The 19,344-nt window shown below is 43.2% G+C and overlaps 2 protein-coding genes across 2 annotated transcripts in view; one reads left to right on the forward strand and one right to left on the reverse strand.

The window, feature by feature from the left end:
* The window catches only part of WDFY4 (WDFY family member 4), a 284,669-nt gene that overhangs the window by 216,713 nt on the left and 48,612 nt on the right, over positions 1-19,344 (forward strand). The window lies entirely within an intron of this gene.
* On the reverse strand, positions 322-1,089 carry LRRC18 (leucine rich repeat containing 18). Its single transcript, XM_055345542.1, has one exon. It carries the CDS (start codon positions 1,087-1,089, stop codon positions 322-324), a length of 768 nt encoding a protein of 255 aa, XP_055201517.1.

A 19,344-nucleotide genomic window follows, 5' to 3' on the forward strand; every position in this document is an offset into this window, starting at 1 on the left:
ACTGAGAGTGTGCTGGCAGTATTGGCTGCCCTGGCCATGGGCTGTAGGCAGGAGAATTCTGGGAAGAAGTAGGATGGATGGCCCTTTTCCTTGTGCTTGCACGTGTGGATATGTGCATGCAGAGAAGAGAGAAGAGGCAAAGAACTAAAAACCCTTCAGACAACAAAATGACAAACCAGGGAGGTAGGGAAAGGTATTTTATGGGTTTGGCTGGAAGAGCTGTTGCAGGAATAGGGGATCCCACAATTCCCTGTAGATATAGCCCCCTGCCTTCTTCCCTTCCTCCCTTTTCCCTTCCTGCCTCAGGGTCAGGGTCCCAGGTCACCTCCAATCTTCCTGGGAATCCTTGGCCATGGAGTTGGGTGAGACCAGATTGGAAAAGATGGCCTTTCTTGGAGTCGCTGTGGCCATATTCTTGATTTTGTTCAGCTTGTCCCGGGCCTGTTGGCACTTTTTCAGGCAATTTGAACACAAATCCTTATCCTCTACCAGATATAAATTGTCCAGCCTCTTGATGGTATCTAGAAATATATCTGACTCCTCTGTCTTGGGAAAAGGGTTTCGCTTTATGTTGAGCTTTTTGAGCTTGGGGAGTTTAGAGATGCTGTTGGGGATGCTGGTCAGCAGGTTGTCATGTAGCCCTACCTCATGGAGCTCCTTCAGAGCACCCAGAGTGGTGGGCACACTGTCCAGATGGTTCAAGCCTAGGTTCAGGGTACGGATATTCTTGAGCTGATTGAGCTCCACAGGCAACCCGTTGGTGGTCAGCCTATTGTTGCTTACATTGAGGTAGAGCAGGGTGGTCATCTGGCCGATGGATTCAGGAAGCTTATCGATGTAGTTGCTGTGAAGGTCCAGCCACCGCAGGTTCTGGAACTTGGAGATTGATTCAGGGATCTTTCTGATCATATTCCGGCTAAGGTCGAGCTCATCCACATCAGTCAGTCTCAGGATACACTTGGGGAAGTTGGTAATTCCCATCTTGCTCAAGTCAAGGCGTTTTCTCCCATCAAAGGTGATTTTGACACAATTCTTGGCCACATTGAGGGTGATCTTCTTGCCCTTGGGGGCTTTCCCACCCTTGACCATGTTCTTTTAGTAAGGGTGTATGTTTGGAGTGGGTGTTCTGATTGGTTGGTGATCAGTTTGAGGGAAAATCACAAGAAACTGCTAGATATACTCTGACAAGAGAAAATATGTCTCATTAGGAGATGACATGAGGGCACTAGATTCCCCCCACACCCAAACTGTAATGTTTCACTTGCTAATAGTTAAAGGAGAGAAAGAGGACAGTGGACAGAAATTAGGGCTTCAGCAGAAGTAACCTAGTCAAAGATCTTCAGCCAATTCAGGGCTCTCTTCTGGGGTGCAGGGTTGCCTGAAGGATGCTCAGTGACCCTCTGGCTGTTCCGTTCCCTGAGATGAATCTTTTCATTGTCCTAGACTCAAACATACCCACCTCTGCCACCCAGTAGTGTGTGTGTGTATGTGTGTGTGTGTGTGTGTGTGTGTGTGTGTGTGTGCGTATTCTTGGCTAGCTCCCTTACAAAATCTAATGTTTCTTTGCAGTTATGCTATGAGTCCCTAGGGTGGGACTACTGAGTTCTCAGAAGCAGCACAGCCTGGATATAAGGGAATAAGATGGTAGTTAAGAATGACTTACATATTCCATCTATCCTCACCTTCCTTCCAGACCCGGAGGTACTAGTCAGGCATTGGCTACTGTCACTGCAGTGCATCAGGGGCAGCACATGAGCATCTTTTGCTCAGCCCACAAGGGGAAGTGAGTGCCTAACACCTTGCTGATGAGTGTGGAGGAGTCAGGATTGAGCTGGGCAGAATTTGAGATAATGCTGTCTTTTCCTACTTCCCATCCCCTACGCTTCCTCTCCCACCATCCTTCATACTGAAAGTCAACTGTAGGTACCTCTACACTGATTGGTATGGTATCAGTGAGGACTGCTGCCATATGTAGAAGTAGGACAGACAGAGTCATGGGTAGATTCCGGCCTCAGAGTTCTTGGCTTAGAAGTCTAGCTCTGCATTAAAGAATTTTCTTAAATTTTCAATGTCATGATTTTCTCATTTATGAAAACAGCTGTTTTATAGGGCTCTCAGGGAGTGTAAATTAAGCTATAAAATGCTTACAACAGTGCGTGGCACATAGTACAAGTTTTGATTAATGTTAACTATTAAATATTATTATCAGGAACTTTGCACATATTCCTTTTAATCTTCAACAATCTAGCAAAATCCATAGGATTATCTCCATTGTAAAGAGAAGAAGACTGAGGCTTGAGAGTGAGGAAGGTCTTCATCTAGGAAGAGGATGCAAACTGTCCAGCTCTATTCTAGAGGCTCTTTTCTAAAATTTGGTGCCTCTTGTTTGTTGATTTTCTATTTTGGACCAAGTTCCCACCCTGGACAAACGTGTGCTCTCAGGAGACAGATGCTTGCATTAGCTCCATTTCCCCACAGGGATGAGTGGAAGAGATGCCCTGCAGTTTCTATGCTTCATCATTCAGGCCCTTTATCAGGAACCAACTTTACAAAACACATGAAGCACCAGCAATTGGGCTATGTGAGTCTCTGTCATCACACATTTTCCTCATATGCTTTCCTCAGTGTCAAAAGGAAGTAGGTAAAAATTATCTTTCATGTGCTTACTATCAATCTTGCTACTGCCACTCCTAGCTAAGGTCAGAGGGTCCTACCCTATGCAAGTTGTCTTGGATCAGAGCCTCCTGGGATGGAGATCTCCATAGTAAGCCAATGAAAGTATTCTCAGCTCTCAGCAACGCTAATGTTCTTTCAAGAAGGCCTCGAAAGCTGAACCTATTCCTAAGGAACAATGAGCTAACCATATTCAGGCATAATTAGCTGGTAACCAAAGACAGTCCTGTGTTCACCGCTATTAAAGTTTCTATATCATGTAGCTTTGAGGAACCAGAAAAGATAAAGCAGCTTAAAAATGAAAGCTGGGGTCTAGCCACAGCTAAGATGGAATAAGTGCACTCTTTCTTGTCTCATCTATTGAATGCAACTAAGGCCCCAGATAGAACTCCTGGAGTAGCTTTCCAAGGATAAAATGAAGGATAAGGTAAAAAGATATCTGAGGATAAGATGATAAAGAGTATCAGGCAGTTTGGAAAAGTAACTCAAAATGAGACCAATTTTGCAGTAGTGGTGATGGAAAGATTTCTGAGAAAAGCCCCTTTGTGTCACCAAAATCAAGAAAAGGGGCCTCTTGGAATCAGAGAATGAGGGAGATCCTCTGTTTGTTTTTTCCGTTCTTCACCACCTCAGCCCCAGGCAATCCTATATCACTGGAGTCAGCCAGGCAGGCTACTAAAACTCTGAGGGAGAAGAACCATTGTCTTCAACCAAACTTCAGTCCCAAGGACTTGAGGTTGCTTTTTTCTCTCTACCCTACTGCCACTTGGCCCTGGAGGCAGAAATAGTAGCAGAAAGTATACAGCAGATTTAGAAAATAAAAATCCCTAGATTTCTAGCCAGAAAACCAGGGAGGGAGGCCACTCCTAGAGCCACAAAGGGTGATTGTAAAGAGGAAGGGGTTTAATTAAGCTGTCTATGAGCTCCTGGACATGCCCTGAGATGTCTATGCATGGATAAAACCCTGAACAGGATCTTTAGTGCCTAATCCCAGACTCTGAACCCAAAAGCTTTGATCATTGAGCTGAGCAGTAGACTACTATATAGGTAGAAGTACTAATTTGAATCACATTGTAAATTCTTTGACAACTGAATGGATATTATAACCATAGTCTACAGAACCTACAGAAGATATGTCAGAACTTGTAGCCTGTGATTGCCTCCTAAGATACGTATATAAAATACATATATATCAATATCAATATTGATATTGGTCTATTCTAGAAAAAGGAGAGGAAAAAGTTGTGGAGCAGAAAAATATTTGAAGGAAAAATGCATAAAAACCTTTAACTGTTGGTGAAAGATGTAAAAATGACAGATGCATGAAGCTCAGTGAACTCCAAAGAGGACAAATAAGCTAAAAAAGAAAATCCACACTCAGACACATTATGAAACTGCTTAAAATTAAAAAGCAAAAAGAAAATTCACCTTCAAAACCTGCCAAAGAAGAATACACATTATCTTCAAGCGCCAGCAATATGGATGGATGCAGTCTTCTCACTGGAAACCATGGAAGCCAGAGGTACTGGAAAAAATATTTTTTCCAAGTGCTGAAAGTAAGAAACTGTCAAGCAGACAGTGAATGAAGATATCCCAGATGAATGAAGGAAAAATGAAGACATTCTCAGAAAAATGAAAGTATTTGCCACTTGCTGAGCAAGTACAGGAAATGCTAAGAGAAATTCTTCAGATGAAAGGGAGATGATATTAGAAAGAAACGTGGAGTTAGGAATAGAGGAAGAGCTAGGGAAATGGTAAACATCTGATAACATAATAGACTATTCTTCTGCTCTTAAGATCTTTAAAATATGTGTAGCAGTTGAAAGCAAAAACTATACACTGCATGATGGGGTTACCAATGTATGTAGATGAAATACATAGCACAACTATAACATAATGGGGAGAGTTATTGGGACCTATATGGTAGCTAAGGTTTTTACACTGCTTTGGTAAAATATTAATTCTAAGTAGGCCATGGAAAGTTAAATCACTAAAACATGTGTAGACAGAGAAAAAAAAGAAACATATACATTAAAATGAAACTAAAAAAAAAAAAAAGAAAAAATCAAATAATCTAAACCAAAATCAAATAATATAAATAAAGTAAGTTAAACTAAAAGAGTGGAAAAGGCATACTATGCAAACACTGAAGGAAACCTGGAGTGGCTTTAACATCAGACAGCATATATTTCAGAGCATGAAAATTTACTTGAGATTAAGAAGAATACTACATAATGATAAAAGATACACTTCACCATGAAAAAATGTGACAAAAGTTAACATCCATGATGGCAAGCCAGTAATATAAAGGCTCTTCCTTAACCTGATTAAAGGCTTACACACACACACACACACACACACACACACACACACACCATATTTGCTGACAGACTAAATATTTCCCGGTAAGTTTGGCAACAAAGCCAGAAGGTGAACTCTCAGTATGCCTATTCAACATCATCTTGGAAATTCTACCCAATGCAATAATGCAAGAAAAAAGCATATAGGTAGGAAAGAATGAAATAAACCTTTCCCTACTTACAAATCACCTGCTTGTCCACCTAGAGAGTTACACAAATTTAAAAAACACTTTTGGAAGTAATGAGCTAGCAAGGTTGCAGGGTGTAAGTTTAACACCTTGGTTAACACACACAGAGAAACCCTTCTATATTCCAGCAATAAACAAATGGAATTTGAAATTTGAAAAATAATAACACTCCAAAAAAAATCTGTGTATCTCACATAAGTAATGAAAATGTACAGGATTTCTGTGATGAAAATTACAAAACACTGAGGAAATAAAGCAAAGAATATTTAAACAAATGGAGAAATACAGCATATTCATGAGTTGGAAGATTCAATATCATTAAGAGTCAGTTCTATTCACCACCTCACACCAGTGAGAATGGTGAAAATTAACAAGACAGGAAACAACAAATGTTGGAGAGGATGTGGAGAAAGGGGAACATCTCCTTCACTGTTGGGAATGTGAACTGGTGCAGCCACTCTGGAAAACTGTGTGGAGGTTCCTCGAAGAGTTAAAAATAGATCTGCCCCACCAGCCAACAACTGAGCTACTGGGGGTTTACCCAAAGATACAGATGCAATGAAATGCCGGGACACCTGCACCCTGATGTTTAGAGCAGCAATGTCCACAATAGCCAAACTGTGGAAGGAGCCTCGGCGTCCATCAAAAAGATGAATGGATAAAGAAGATGTGGTCTATGTATACAATGGAATATTACTCAGCCATTAGAAACGACAAATACCCACCATTTGCTTCGACGTGGAAGGAACTGGAGGGTATTATGCTGAGTGAAGTAAGTCAATTGGAAAAGGACAAAAATTATATGATCTCATTCATTTGGGGAATATAAAAAATAGTGAAAGGGGATAAAGGGGAAAGGAGAGAAAATGAATGGGAAATATCAGTGAGGGTGACAGTACATGAGAGACTCCTAACTCTGGGAAACAAACAAGGGGTAGTGGAAAGGGAAGTTGGCAGGGGGATGGGGTGACTTGGTGATGGGCACTGAGGGGCACTTGATGGGATGAGTACTGGGTGTTATGCTATATGTTGGCAAATCGAACTCCAATTTAAAAATATAAAAAAAAAGAATCCATTCTATTCAAATTGGTCTAAAGATCAATGCAAATTCCAGCGGGATTATTTGTATACATGAATGAACAGATTTTAAAATTTATATTGAAAGGAAATGAAACTAGAAATCCAAAAAATTCTGAAAAAGAAAAATAAAGTTGAGGGATTCACATTTCCAGTTTTAAAATTTACCATGTAATTGTAGCATGTGATGTTGATGAATGAACACATGCATAGATCAGTGGAATAGAAAGCAGAGTCCATAAATAGAGCCACATAACTATAGCCAAATGGTTAAATGATTTTTGACAAAAGTTCAAACTAAATTCAATGGATAAATAATGAACTTTCCAACAAATGGTATTGGAACAATTGGTTACCCACTTTTGTATGGGTAACCATACAAATAATAAGAAGAATCTCAGGCTATTGAAATTAACTCAAATGGACTCAAAATGAATCACAGATATGAACATAAAGTCTAAAACATGAAACTTCTAAAAGAAAACGTACAAGAAAATCTTCATAAGCTGAGTTTGGCAAAAGTACAATCCATAAAAGAAAAGAAAATATTGAAAATAAAACAAAATTTCCACTCTGTTAAAAAAAATCAAGAATAAAAAGACAAGCTACAGAATGGAAGAAAACATCTGAAATATATGTCCAACTAAGGACTATTATCTAGAATCTATGAAGAACTCAAGGTCAGCAGTAAGAAGACAAATAACACAATAAAAATAAAATGCCCAAGAGATTTAACAAGACTTTTCACTATAGAAGCTATATGGTTGGCAAATAAGCCCACAAAAAGTTGCTCAACATCATTAGTCACTAGAAAAATGCCAATTAAGATCACAAGCAGATATCACTACACAGTTATTAGAATGTCTGAAATTAAAAAAAAAAACTTTATAAAAATCTACATAGTACAAAGATTTAGTAAGGATTCAGAGCAACCAGAGCACTCATTGGAATTCAAATTGTTACCCTGAAAAACAGTTTGGCAATTTCTTATAAAATTAACTATAGACTTACCATAAGACCCAGCATCTCCCCAACTGGTAATTACCCCAGAAAAACAAAAATTTAGCTTCACACAAAAACTTATTCATGTGTGTGTGTAGCTGCTCTATTCATAACTGCCAAAACCAGAAGATAACAACCCAAAGACCTTTCAGTGGGTGGATGGATAAAGAAATTGTGGCATATCCTTATCAGGGAACACTGTTAAACATAAAGAGGACAAATCTACTGATACATGCAACAACTTGGATGAATCTCAGAAGCATTTTGCTGAATTAAAGAAGTCAATCTTAAAAGCCTATATAATGAATGATTCCATTTATATAGCATTCTGGAAAAGCCAAAATGATAGTACAGAAAAAAGATGAATGGTTGCCAGGGACTAGGGGCAGGAAAGGTTTGACTACAAGGGAGCAGCAGGAGGGAGTTTTCTGGGGTGCTGGAACTGCCTGTATCCTGACTTATGTGAAGCTGTGCATATGTTAGAGCCCAGAGAACAGAATACTAAGAAAGGGAAATTTTACCATAAGTAAATTTACAGTTTTTAAAAAATCTTAAAAATACTTGGGGCTCCACATCTATTTCTGTCCTTGTACTATGGCTGCTTGCTTGGCCCAGTTTAGAAGTTTGTGATTTTTTTATGCCCCAGTTAGCTTTGTCCTGCCCAGTAAAGGCCATCCAAATATGAACCATGTGGCATTTGCCACGGTACGTGTGTGTATCACCTGTACCAGTACCAACTATGCACAAGGTGGCGTGTCAGAAAAACAGCCCTACTGCACTTGAGTTGAAATTTTCATTAAGAGAAAAGATGGGCCAAGAGCAAGGGATCCTGTGTTCTGATCTTAATGTTTATCAGTGACTTTCCTGTATGAGAAGGTGGCCAGATTTAGCAAATAAAATGACAAATTCCTAGTTGACTGTGAGCTTCAGATAAACAACAAATACTTTTTAGTATACATGTGCCCCAAACATTGCATACATCTGTATTTTATTTGGCAATTCTATCCCATGGACCTGAACAAATAGTAAAGTTTCCTTTGCTCATGATCCTAGTCCTTTGGGGCTAATTTAAGCCAAATCGATGTGCTTATTCCTGCATTCCTTCATTTGTTCCCTCACCAAGTAGGTATATTGAGAGCCTATTATGTGCTACACAGGTGAGCAATAAACAGGGCCAGTTCCCAAGCTCAAAGAGCTAAAATCTACATTGTTACTGATTCTCCTGAGCCCCCCAAAGTCTGAACTGTCTTTTGTATTTCTTATATTCAAGGTAAAGTTCAGCTCAAACACAATAAGCATGAGCTAGTGGGGCCCTGGATGAGAAGGATGCTTCCAGTAGACTGAAGATGCACCCAGGTGACCCCTGCTGAGTGTGCTCTCCAGAGTCCATCCAACCCCTGATAAGAAGCCCTCCAGCTTTGATGAATGTTGGGAAGGAAGCAGCATGGAGCTGCCAGAGTACTTCTCCATTAAGGAGCTTCTCTCCAGCACCCTTTGGCTCTGAGCCTGCTCATTAATTACCTGCAAGGCAAAGCAGGGGCTAGGATAATGCACTTCACCTCCTCCCAGCACATCTGGGTCCCCAGATAGCCCCAGGCCACATGAAGCATGATCCAGACCCCAGACCCTTCATACTTCTCACCACCTCCTTACCTGGCTGGGGACCTTGCTCTTGGTTATGGTGAGAAAGATGTGTTGTACTGCTCAGGATCCATCATGACTCCCTAAGCCACTGAGTACCACTAACAGTGGACCAGTGCCAGAAGGCCCCAAAGACCAGGAATATCCCTTCTTTCATGCAACTCAAAATGGTCAGCATCCTGCCCAGTTCTGCCCACTGAGTAGGAGAATAAGTGTTGGCAAAAGAAATGTAAAACTCATGATCTTTTGATTTAACAAAAACTGATAAGATGGTCTGATATTATCAATTCACAGAATCCTCAAACATCAGAGTGGGACCAACAACCACACAAAGGAAGCTGGAAATCAAAGAAAGAGATATATTGATGATAGATAGATAGATAGACAGATAGACAGATAGATAGATATAGATAGACGGATGGATGGATAGACGATAGATTTCATATCATATGAATAGCTGAGAAGCCCTTATACAAGAAGTTTTTAAGTGTACTGAGCCTTTTTGTCTTGAACAATTGGTTTTTATACTTTGGAGAAACTGAACCAGTTGGTTGACTTTGATTTCTAATTAATTTTTCTATTTAGTCATTGTGAATCAAACAGCATGGTAGGACACCCCATGGATATCTAAATTAAAAATGTAATGGCAACCTGTATTTTAATGCCATCAAATATTTGCAGGCATTTTTTATTGTAAGATTGTTATCATCACTATGATAATACAGCTTATCTTGTGCCTCACACTCATGTGCCTTTAAGTAAGACTGACTTTGTATATATCTGATATCTTTAACATCTTGCTAATGTGATCCTACAATAATTATTTCACTCGTTTGACTAACGCACTGAGACATCGAATAGACCCATTATAGACCCATTCACTAGACCTGTAAGAGGCCAGCCTCACCTCCACTGTGACTACCTATGTGGCTTCAAATCATTCCCTGTGCCCTCTACCCCTACCTGAAACATGTTATACCTTCTCTAAGCAGCCATATGGCAGGTGGAGATGTGGGTGGTTCACTGTGGAGCCACCTGTGGAGTGCGTCTATTTGGAACCTCTGGCCACACCTCAAAAATAGGCACTAATGTTTGACTTGGCCATAGTGTACACTGGGGGAAGGAATTACCATTTGTCCAGTGCCTACTCTGGGCCAGGAACTGTGTGCTCCTCTACTTGCTTTACAGTGTTAGCTGGTTTTTGGAGTATAGGCTCATGGGGGGTGGGGGGAGGTAAGCATGAAGTGCTTTTATTTTTTCTATTATCACCCCCAGCTGTGTTATGTTGAGCTCCTCTTTCCTGGGGGCATAAGGACAGATTTCTAGGAAGGGAAGAGAGGATAGACTAGAAGCAGAAAGATGTGTGTGGAGCTTACGGCAACAACTCCACCAGACCCTTGGCAGTTGATGGAGAGAAGATGTGGATAGCAGGAGTGGAGTCTTACAGGGACACCATGATCATGGGGGGATTTCTGACATCAGCTTCAGAAGATCCACTCAACATCATTCACTCTGGTGACACGTACCGAAGTAACTATGGCAAACATGTGGCTGGGCCCTTCCTGTGTCTCCACAGCAATGAAGCAAAAATGTCATTACTATTTTTTTAGGATAAGAAAACTGAGCACAGAGAAGTCAAGTGACTTTCTCAAGGTAACACAGACCACACAGCACAGCCCAAACAAACTTAGATATGTCTATACCAAAGCTTATGATCTTTGTGCTTCACTATGCTGCCTTTCTTTTCTCTCTCTACTATTGTCTTTGCTCTAGCTGTATGAAATGCTTATCTTGGAAGATACATTGCTGACCCCATAACTCCAAAGAGAAGAAGGCATTCTGGAGTTCTAGCATCCCCAGGGTGAAAGACACCTCTAACAGAAATTAGAGCTGCTTTCCCCTCATGTACCCAAAAAGGTGTGCTGCTGGCTTTGGTCATCTACGGGCTCTCTGATGTAGGAACCAAGCTGTGTCACAGAGTCACACACTCTGGGTGCCTAGATACTCACTTAGGCCCATTCTAATTTGGCACGGGTTAGACAGGAAGTGCAATGGCACTCACCCACAGGGGAATGGAGTGCACTCCTGGGCTGAAGCAGCTAGCCAATCTTTGGCCAAAGTTCCTGTCAGGTCAATAATGCTGATGTCCCACTGACCTTTTGGAGGGACCACATGTAACTTGGGGTCCTTAAAGAAACTGTTCTAGGCCATTGCCTGCTCACTGCATTGCCCAGGGGCCAATGTATAGGGTGTTCATTCTCATAGATACCTATATGGATGTGTACATTTGAATAAAGTGACTTCTAAAGGTATTTTAATGACACAAATGGAGTAAGAACTTGGACATTGACAATGAGAGAGAGAGAGGGAGAGAGAGTGGGAAAGAGACAACAGAGAGAAACAGTTTAAAAATTTATTTGACAGAGAGAGACAGAGAGAGAGAGAGAGCCAGAGACAGAGAGAGAGCCAGAGAGCTGGGGCAGAGAGGGGCAGAGGGAGAGAGAGAAAATCTTATGCAGGTTCTGTGCTGACCATGGAACTAGATGCCATCTCATGATGCTGAGGTCACAATCTGAGCTGAAACCAAGAGTCAGATGCATAACTGATTGTACCACCCAGGTACCCTGAGAGAGAAACCATTTAAATGGGTGTATATGTGCCACCACAAGGTCACTTGACAGGCATGTGCTCCTAAGCAGGCAGTGATGGAGACAGAAATCTACTGTCCCTCAGCCACACTAGTCCTCCAGGCTCCCCAGGGTATAAGTTTCTTGCCACATCGAATGTGTCAAGAATGTCAAGATACAGGTGTTTCATCAAGCGCGGCCCAGGAAGGTTAGCCCATGGGTTAGCCCATTCCCAGGTACTCACAGAGATTTGGGGCCCCCTTCTGCCCTGGGGGTACTGGTTGTGTAGGGGCCCTGAGAGGCTGTATGCAGACCACCAGAAGTTTGATTTTCACTGTGTGGGCTCACTGTAAAATCTAACGCCCGTAAGATGCACGTCCTATCTTCCCAGACGACAGGCCATCTCCATGTGTCAATCATATGATGCTTTCTACCCCTCCCCCACCCCCACATATTCAACTCTTAGAGGCACATCATGCTTCTGCCTCACAAAGCCACCTCCCTCTGCCACTTCGTTCAGTTCTCACTACTCTCCTTTGAGGTGGGAATATTCCTCCTACCCCAAGGTAAGGATGCTGTGGGGTGGAGTCGGGCATGAAGTAGTTCATTCAAGCTCATGCAGCTCACCACATTCCAGGACTTCTGGGCGGAGTGCTCTTCCCATGAAAACAGAGCTGCAGCAAACAGAGTGTCTGTGTGGAAGCTATCAAGTTCACTCTGTGTGGCAGTTATCTAATCTGATCAGTGCAGCTCTAAGTGTCTTACTGGGCTATTGTGCATGTATAGCTTTGTCTACCCTTAATATTAATTACTTCTCCATCCTGAGCATCACTGCAGCTCTGCACATGTGCTGCCTATGATGTCATTATACGTCAAACTGCCCCCTTCCCCTGGCAGATAATAAGAATTCAACTTTTATTTGGAGCAAAAGTTACTAGGAGTCACACGGCCCAATAACAAAAGATTATGATTTCTTATTGGTTTAATAGCATCTATTTTATAATTCTGAATGTACTCTGTTTTAATTGGATTTGTTAAAGGAGCAAAAGGGAATAGGTGCCTTATAATTAAAATAAAATATTAAGATTATTAGTGTAACAGACTAGAAACGCCTTGTTCATCAACTAGTGCATTCTCAACACACAAATCAACCTACACATGCAGGAAAGTGGAAGGACTGGTTAGTCCTGGCACCTGGAAACCTCGAGAGATGAGTGTTAATTCAATTTCAACCAACATGGTTTAGATACTGCTACTGCCAGATAGATGTTATTGCATTTTCTCCCCACAGCCTTGGCCTCTCCTACAGATATCGAAATGGACTCAGAAAAGTGATTAAGAAGGATGAAAATACAGGAGCTTTAGGTCCATGTCAGTTGCCACCTGCCTCCCCCTTCACCATCTGGCGGACCCTGAGCCTCACTGAGCTTTACCTCCCACTTCTGCAATTAGGACAATAAAAGTAGCTGCTTCCTAAGGTGGGGTGAGAGAGAGTGATCCTTGGAGGCCCGTTTTGTGCCTTTGTGTGTTAGGGGAGAGAGGAAATAGTGGCATGAGCAGGACAGTGTAACAGGTGTACAGTGGAGCTAGGACTCCAGGGTTCCAATTCAGTAGAAACCAGACTCAATCTCCACAGCCCAGCATCCATACTATGGCCTTTCTGCCTCACCAGGTGCAGACTTTAAATTACTTTATCCTGGAGGACAAGGAGGCATCACTCCTTGGGGCACAGAACCCCCAAGATTGCAGAGACAGGGGGCCATTCTCTACAAGTGCCCCGCAGTGTGTGCATGTCTTCTGTACCCCACCTGGTCCCAGGGAGAACTTGCAGAGGGGTGAACACAGCACAGACTTCCATGAGCTGATACCCTGGTGTGGTACCCCCATCTGCTGTACGAAAGCCCCCAGCTCAGAGGGGGCTGTAAATCTTCCCCTTGTGAAGCTATGAGATATTTTGAAGGAGAGCCCTGAAGATCAACCATAAGGGAACAGTTGAGCTTCCCACAGCCCTTTGGAATTAAGTATTCATTAATTAATAATAGGTGCCTGAAAACTGCCATGGTCGGTTTTATACAAAAGCCAAGTGAACAACGAGAGGAATAAAAGTAAAGAAATGTACTATGCTGTGTGGCAATGAGAGCTAGGACGTGAAAGAGTCAGGACAAAAGAAACATAGATGGTGCTGGGAGGGAAGCGGGGGCATATACTTCTGGAGAGGGTGACCAGGAAGGGCCTCCTTGAGAAAACAATATCTGGGCAGACACTGAAGGAAGCGAGGGTCCAGGGAGATAGGGAGGGGGATTTTGGATAGAAGATACATCAGATGGAAAGGCCCTGTGGCAGAGGGGAGGGGAGGGGCAAGCGCTGGGGAGAAGGAGGGAGCAAAATGGACGGAAAGGAAGGAGAGAAGGAAGGGGCATGGAAGGGAGGAAAGAGAAGAAAGGCAGGTAGGCAGGCCAGAGGCACAATTAAAAACAAAATCAGCAAAAAGGAACCAGAGCAGACATGACCTGACTTATTTTCCAAGTGATACCCTAGCTGCATGTCAAGCCAAAGGGAGAAAGCCAGTCCCCACACTTCCCCGGAGGTGATCACAGACAAGCCCATGCCCTCTCCTCTCTAATTGCTACCTGAGAAGGTAGGAAACCCAGCCCCCTGGCTGGCAGCAGCCATAGTGCTGTACTGGGCTGGTACCTCACAGTGGAGCGTGTTCCCCCCAGATGAGGTCTTGGGTCCACCAGGAAGCTACTATATGCAGGACCCCTTACTGAGTGGGGGCACCAGGAGGCAATGGAAGGAAGACCAGACATGGGAGGGAGTTGACTGGGCTGGTTTAGAACTGTGTCTGCCATGGGTTCCCTGGGGGCCATGGCCAAGTCACTTGCCTCTTCTCTGCCTACACTCGGTACCTTGATGATCTCATCTGGTCTCATTGCCTTAAATACACTAATGACTCCCCAACTTTTATCTCTTACCTAGAGCTCACCACCCGATCCCAGACTTACGTATCATTCTGCCTCCTTAACATTTCTACTTGTACTATGTAAAGGCATTCAAAACACATCAGGTCCCAAGCCGAGCTCCCCATCTACCAGCTGCTCCCAAAGCCTTCTCCAGCCAGGCTGACAGCAACAGCATCTTGTGTGTCAGGCCCCAAACTGTGGCATCACACTCAACTCTCCTTTTCCTCTTATGTTCCATGTTTGGTCCATCAGGAAATCCTGTCCCTTCTGTGCTCAAAGTCAATCCAGAATCCTACCATTGGCCACCACATGCCCTGGCAGAGTCACTGCCATTTCCCTCTGGGCATTTGGGGTGACCTCCTATCTTGTTTTATTCACCTGCTTGCCCCATGCAATCTGTTCTCAACACAGCAGCCAGGGGAATTCTGTTACCGTGGCAAATGGTTACTCCTTGGCTCACAGCTTTCCAGTGACTTCTGTTTCACCCAAGTAAAGGCTGGAGACCTTCCGGTGGCCTCATGGCCTGAGCCACCACCTCTCTGAGGGGCTCCCCACCGCTCACCCCCACACTCACTCCACATCCACCACCCAGCCCTGCCATTCCTCTAACTTGTCCCACAAAGTTCTCTTTATGGCCTTTGCTCCAATTGTTTCATTCTTCTGGAAGGTTCTTCTCTCAGACATTTACTTGACTGACCTACTTGTTCATCTTCTTCAAGGTTTTGGGTAAATTTTACCTTCTCAATTCAGCCTGGCCTGATCCTCCAATTAATGATGCAAAGTGAACCCTAACATACCCTGATCTTCCTTCCTCTGCTGTACTTTCTTCCATAACATTTATCACCCAAATATATTTTATAATAGACTTGCTTGGTGTGCTTATTTTTATTGTCTGTCCCTTGATCTCCTCTCTGGCCAGGCTCTAAACTCCCAGTGCCTGGCAAGCAGGAGGCCCTCCGACAGTATTGGTTGAATGAATGAATTCAAGATGCTTAACAAGGGCATCCCAGTTTCCATGACCTCAGAAAGGAGTCAGCTTCATCCCAGATTCCACAGCTTGTAATAGCTGCTGTGGAATCTCTCTTGACCCATTGTTTTTCCACCTGCTTTGAAAGGGCCTCTAGAACATTGCGGACTATTTTTCAAGGGAGAGGTCTTTGGGGAAAAGTCATCACTTTCACATCAAATATTTATTGGTCACCGAGTGTGTACCCAGCCCCTGTGGGACACCCTTGAGGACAGGAAGACTTTCCAAATAGATGCATACAATGCTTTCCTCAGTTTCCTCAGTAAAGTAGGGCAATGTGAGAGTTGCATAGGAGAAAAAGGTTATGATGCGACAGGTGCTTAGTGAAGGGGAGCTTTGGTGATGGGATGGTGGCAGCAGTGCCAGTGGTTGGTTGAGAACCCTGATTTGCCTGGCTGCTGTGGCAAATAGAGATACAGGGGCACCCAAGAAGCACCCCACCAACTGCAGATGTGCAAATTAAGCAGAAGGTGGAGAGCCCTGTTTTTGCCCCTATGCTTGGCCATGCTGACAGGGTGGTGGAGTGGTAGAAGAGGAGGGAGGCAGCCATTCTCATTCCCTCCAGAGATGTTCCCTCAGAGCCAGCAAGCCTTCCACTACACTGAAAACCCTGATCAATCACAGATGACTGTGATACACAAGCCACATGGCCTGTTATGTGTTGGTGACCCAAACTACGGTGCCTTGTAAGGGAAGATATTTATTTAAACAGTGGCTAACTTTTCTCCATCCAGAGGGGAAGGCTGCTGGAATGACTATGGTCTAATTTTTTAAATGATGCTAAAGTTCAAGGGTGCAAAAGGGTGGTTTGGAGGCTTGTTGCTTGTATGCAAGGCACCTGTCTTTGGAAAATGCTGTGATTTCTATCTAATCTTATTTTTTTGTAGAAATATTTCCTAAGTTCAGATTTCCCATTCCTCCTTGAGTCTTTATCAGGCCTACTTGAAGTTGTTTACTGAAGCATTTAGCCCCATCAGTAAGAGAGATGTCTTTACTGACTCTAGGCAGCCAGATATAACTTGCTGGAGATGATAGAAATGATGGCAATAAAGACAGCCAACAGCACTTGTTTAGAATGGAGCAGCTTTTTGGCATTTTCCAGATGGGGATGGTGACCATGTATTAGCCACTTTGTGTATTCCCTTCCTGTTGTGTATAAAAGTACTTAATAGAAAGCAGGCACTCGGGCAGCAGGGAACACAGGGGCTTTGAGGCAGAACTGGGCTCCACCCCACCTTTACTGCCAGCCTGGTTTTAATCATGAGCTCAGTTTGCTGATCAGCAAAATGGGCCAGGAGATTGTAGCTTCTTATGAAGAGCAATTGCGGGGGTGACTGTGCATTGAGTGGCCAGTGTGTAGCGGGTGTTCAGTGAGTAGTATCTGGCTCCCACAGTCAGTGCCTTTAAGACAATAGATAATGCTGGTAGATGTACTGAAGAGCACGTAGTAATCATTTCCCTCCAATGAGTAGCCCTAGGACACTCCCCACTGGTCATTAACACCAGATGTAAGATTTGTGGAACAATCTTTGTTTATTCCCAAGGGCAAAAGTCTGCAACTTTTTAAACCCAAGTTATTAATGATGATATCAATAGTAAAAGAAAAAATAGTAGCAATTAGAAGATATGAGTATACATTTGTCCACTGTTAGCTTCTAGAGCTTGCTACAGCCCAAGCTACTCACTTGCTTATTCATTCATTCAGTCAGTCAGTCAGTCAGTCATTCAACAACTTGTACTTGAGTCATTCTATATAAGTCAGGGTCAGGTTGGATGATATACAGTGAGCAAGATAAACATTACTGTGTTTCTCACAAAGCTCCTATTTTAGGAGCAGCAAATCAATCAATAAAAACAAACAAAAAGACCCAAGATCATTTCAGTTGGTGCAAATGCTCTGCAAAATAAATCAGGCCTAGTGTATGTCAAAGGGAATGTCAAGGATCAGGTTGAGAATATTGGGGTGAGGTGGCCTAATTTAGACTGAGAAGGTTGGGATGTCCTCTCTACATGACATTTGAGCTCACACTAGGATGAAGCTGCATGAGAGAATTTGAGGAAGAACACCTGTAGGGAAGGTGTGCACCAGGTGCAAGTCCTACCAGTGAGGAGGAGCTGGTGGTGTTGAAGAGAAAGGAAATGCCATGGGGGCTGGAGCAGGGACTGGATGAAGAGGATAGAAGATGAAGAGGATGAGGAGCTGGGGAGAGCCTGCATGAGGTGGGACACGAAAAGTTTAGAAGCATCACTCAGGCTGCTGGGAAGTCTACAGAGGTAGGGAGGGAAGAATAGATGGAGACAGCCACTTGCAGACAGGAGAAGAAAATGATATATATCAAGGGGTTGAGGAGGAGAAGGATGGCTCATATTTACCATATGTGGTGGGAGCAGAATCTTCTGGGTTGCGTGTATAGGTCAAAGAGAAAACACAGGCTGAAGTTCTAGCAAGCCTGGTGTTTTCTATACGTTTCCTCTTTTGTGCTGAGCACTAATTTATGTCCAAGTGCATTATGTGTGTTATCTCATTTGATCCATACACCCTACTTTAATGATAAAGCACTAAGCCTCAAGAGCATGTCCCCTGTCAAGGTCACATGCTGCTCAAGCAGAGCCAGTATCTGCTCACTTTTCTTGTCTGTGGGCTGAACTGCCATTTGGCTTTTCCATGAGAGTTTGATTTTATAAGGTCCTGTGATAAATTTGGCCCTCTGGGCTGACAAGGGAGCTCCTGACTCATTGTGTTTTCCAGACACTAGCCTAAACTGAGCTAGATTCTATAGACTTCTCATTCTAGACCAGCTCAAGCCCCATCCTTAATACTCATCCCTCACCACAGGGATAGCATATGCATGTTATCAGACCCAGCTCTGGGGGCTGAGTTGAGATCTATGATGTGAGACTGGTAGGAACTGGAAGTTGGCAATGAATTGACTCTGCAGTGGATGGAAGGCTGGTGATGGATTATGCAGCAGGGTAACCCATGGTGCCTATTTAGAGGGGGACATGTTTTAGTTCACACTGTGTGCTAGTAATACTAGGGACCAGGAAACATCACTTGGTTTGACTTTCCCATTACTCAGATGATGGCTGGAGGCAGAGAGCATGAAGTCACCTTTATCTCTTCTCAGCAACAGTAGGAGACCCTAGGATCCCCAAGAAGAAATTGGAGCTACCAAGCACTAGACCCTAAAAATCGGTCTCCAGACAAGCGTGGGGCTCAGGTGTTCTGCAGAGTGGGCAGTGGCTGTCTCAGTATTTCCCACTTCCCTCCAGGCTAAGGCTCAAGCCCAGAAGGCATGGGAGTCACCCTGGCTTGGAGACCAGTCACAGCTCTGTCTCTCCCTAACTGTGTGACTTTGTACACATTTCCTAACCTTTCTGACTCCCCATTTCATCCCACAGGAACTGGTGTTTAGTACTTGGTTCACGTAATATAACATCACATACGGTTCATAAATGAATTTAAAATCTACTATGTGCCAAACCCTTTGCAAAGCAATGATACTGCATAGTTTTTAACATGTTTGAATTCAGCTCCTGCTTTCAGACTGTGTGTATAGATTACTGACCTCCTACTATAGGCCAGACATTTTACAGACATTATAAAGAATTCTTATAACCACTTGATGTATTCATTTTTATCTCCACTAGAAAAATATGTGACTAAGGCTCAGAGAGGACAAGAGAGAGGCCAGTAGCTTGTCCAAAGTCATAAAGACTGGAAGTAGGAGCACCTATCTTTTCCCATTATACCTGTCATGGAAATAGAGACATAAGGCATTGTTC

This window comes from Nyctereutes procyonoides, unplaced genomic scaffold (assembly GCF_905146905.1).
Source record: "Nyctereutes procyonoides isolate TBG_1078 unplaced genomic scaffold, NYPRO_anot_genome, whole genome shotgun sequence".
In the NCBI taxonomy this organism is placed as follows: Eukaryota; Metazoa; Chordata; class Mammalia; order Carnivora; family Canidae; genus Nyctereutes; species Nyctereutes procyonoides.

Bases quoted from the DNA above. Each gene is read 5' to 3' on its own strand.
- LRRC18 (XM_055345542.1), bottom strand. From the start codon at position 1,089: ATGGTCAAGGGTGGGAAAGCCCCCAAGGGCAAGAAGATCACCCTCAAT.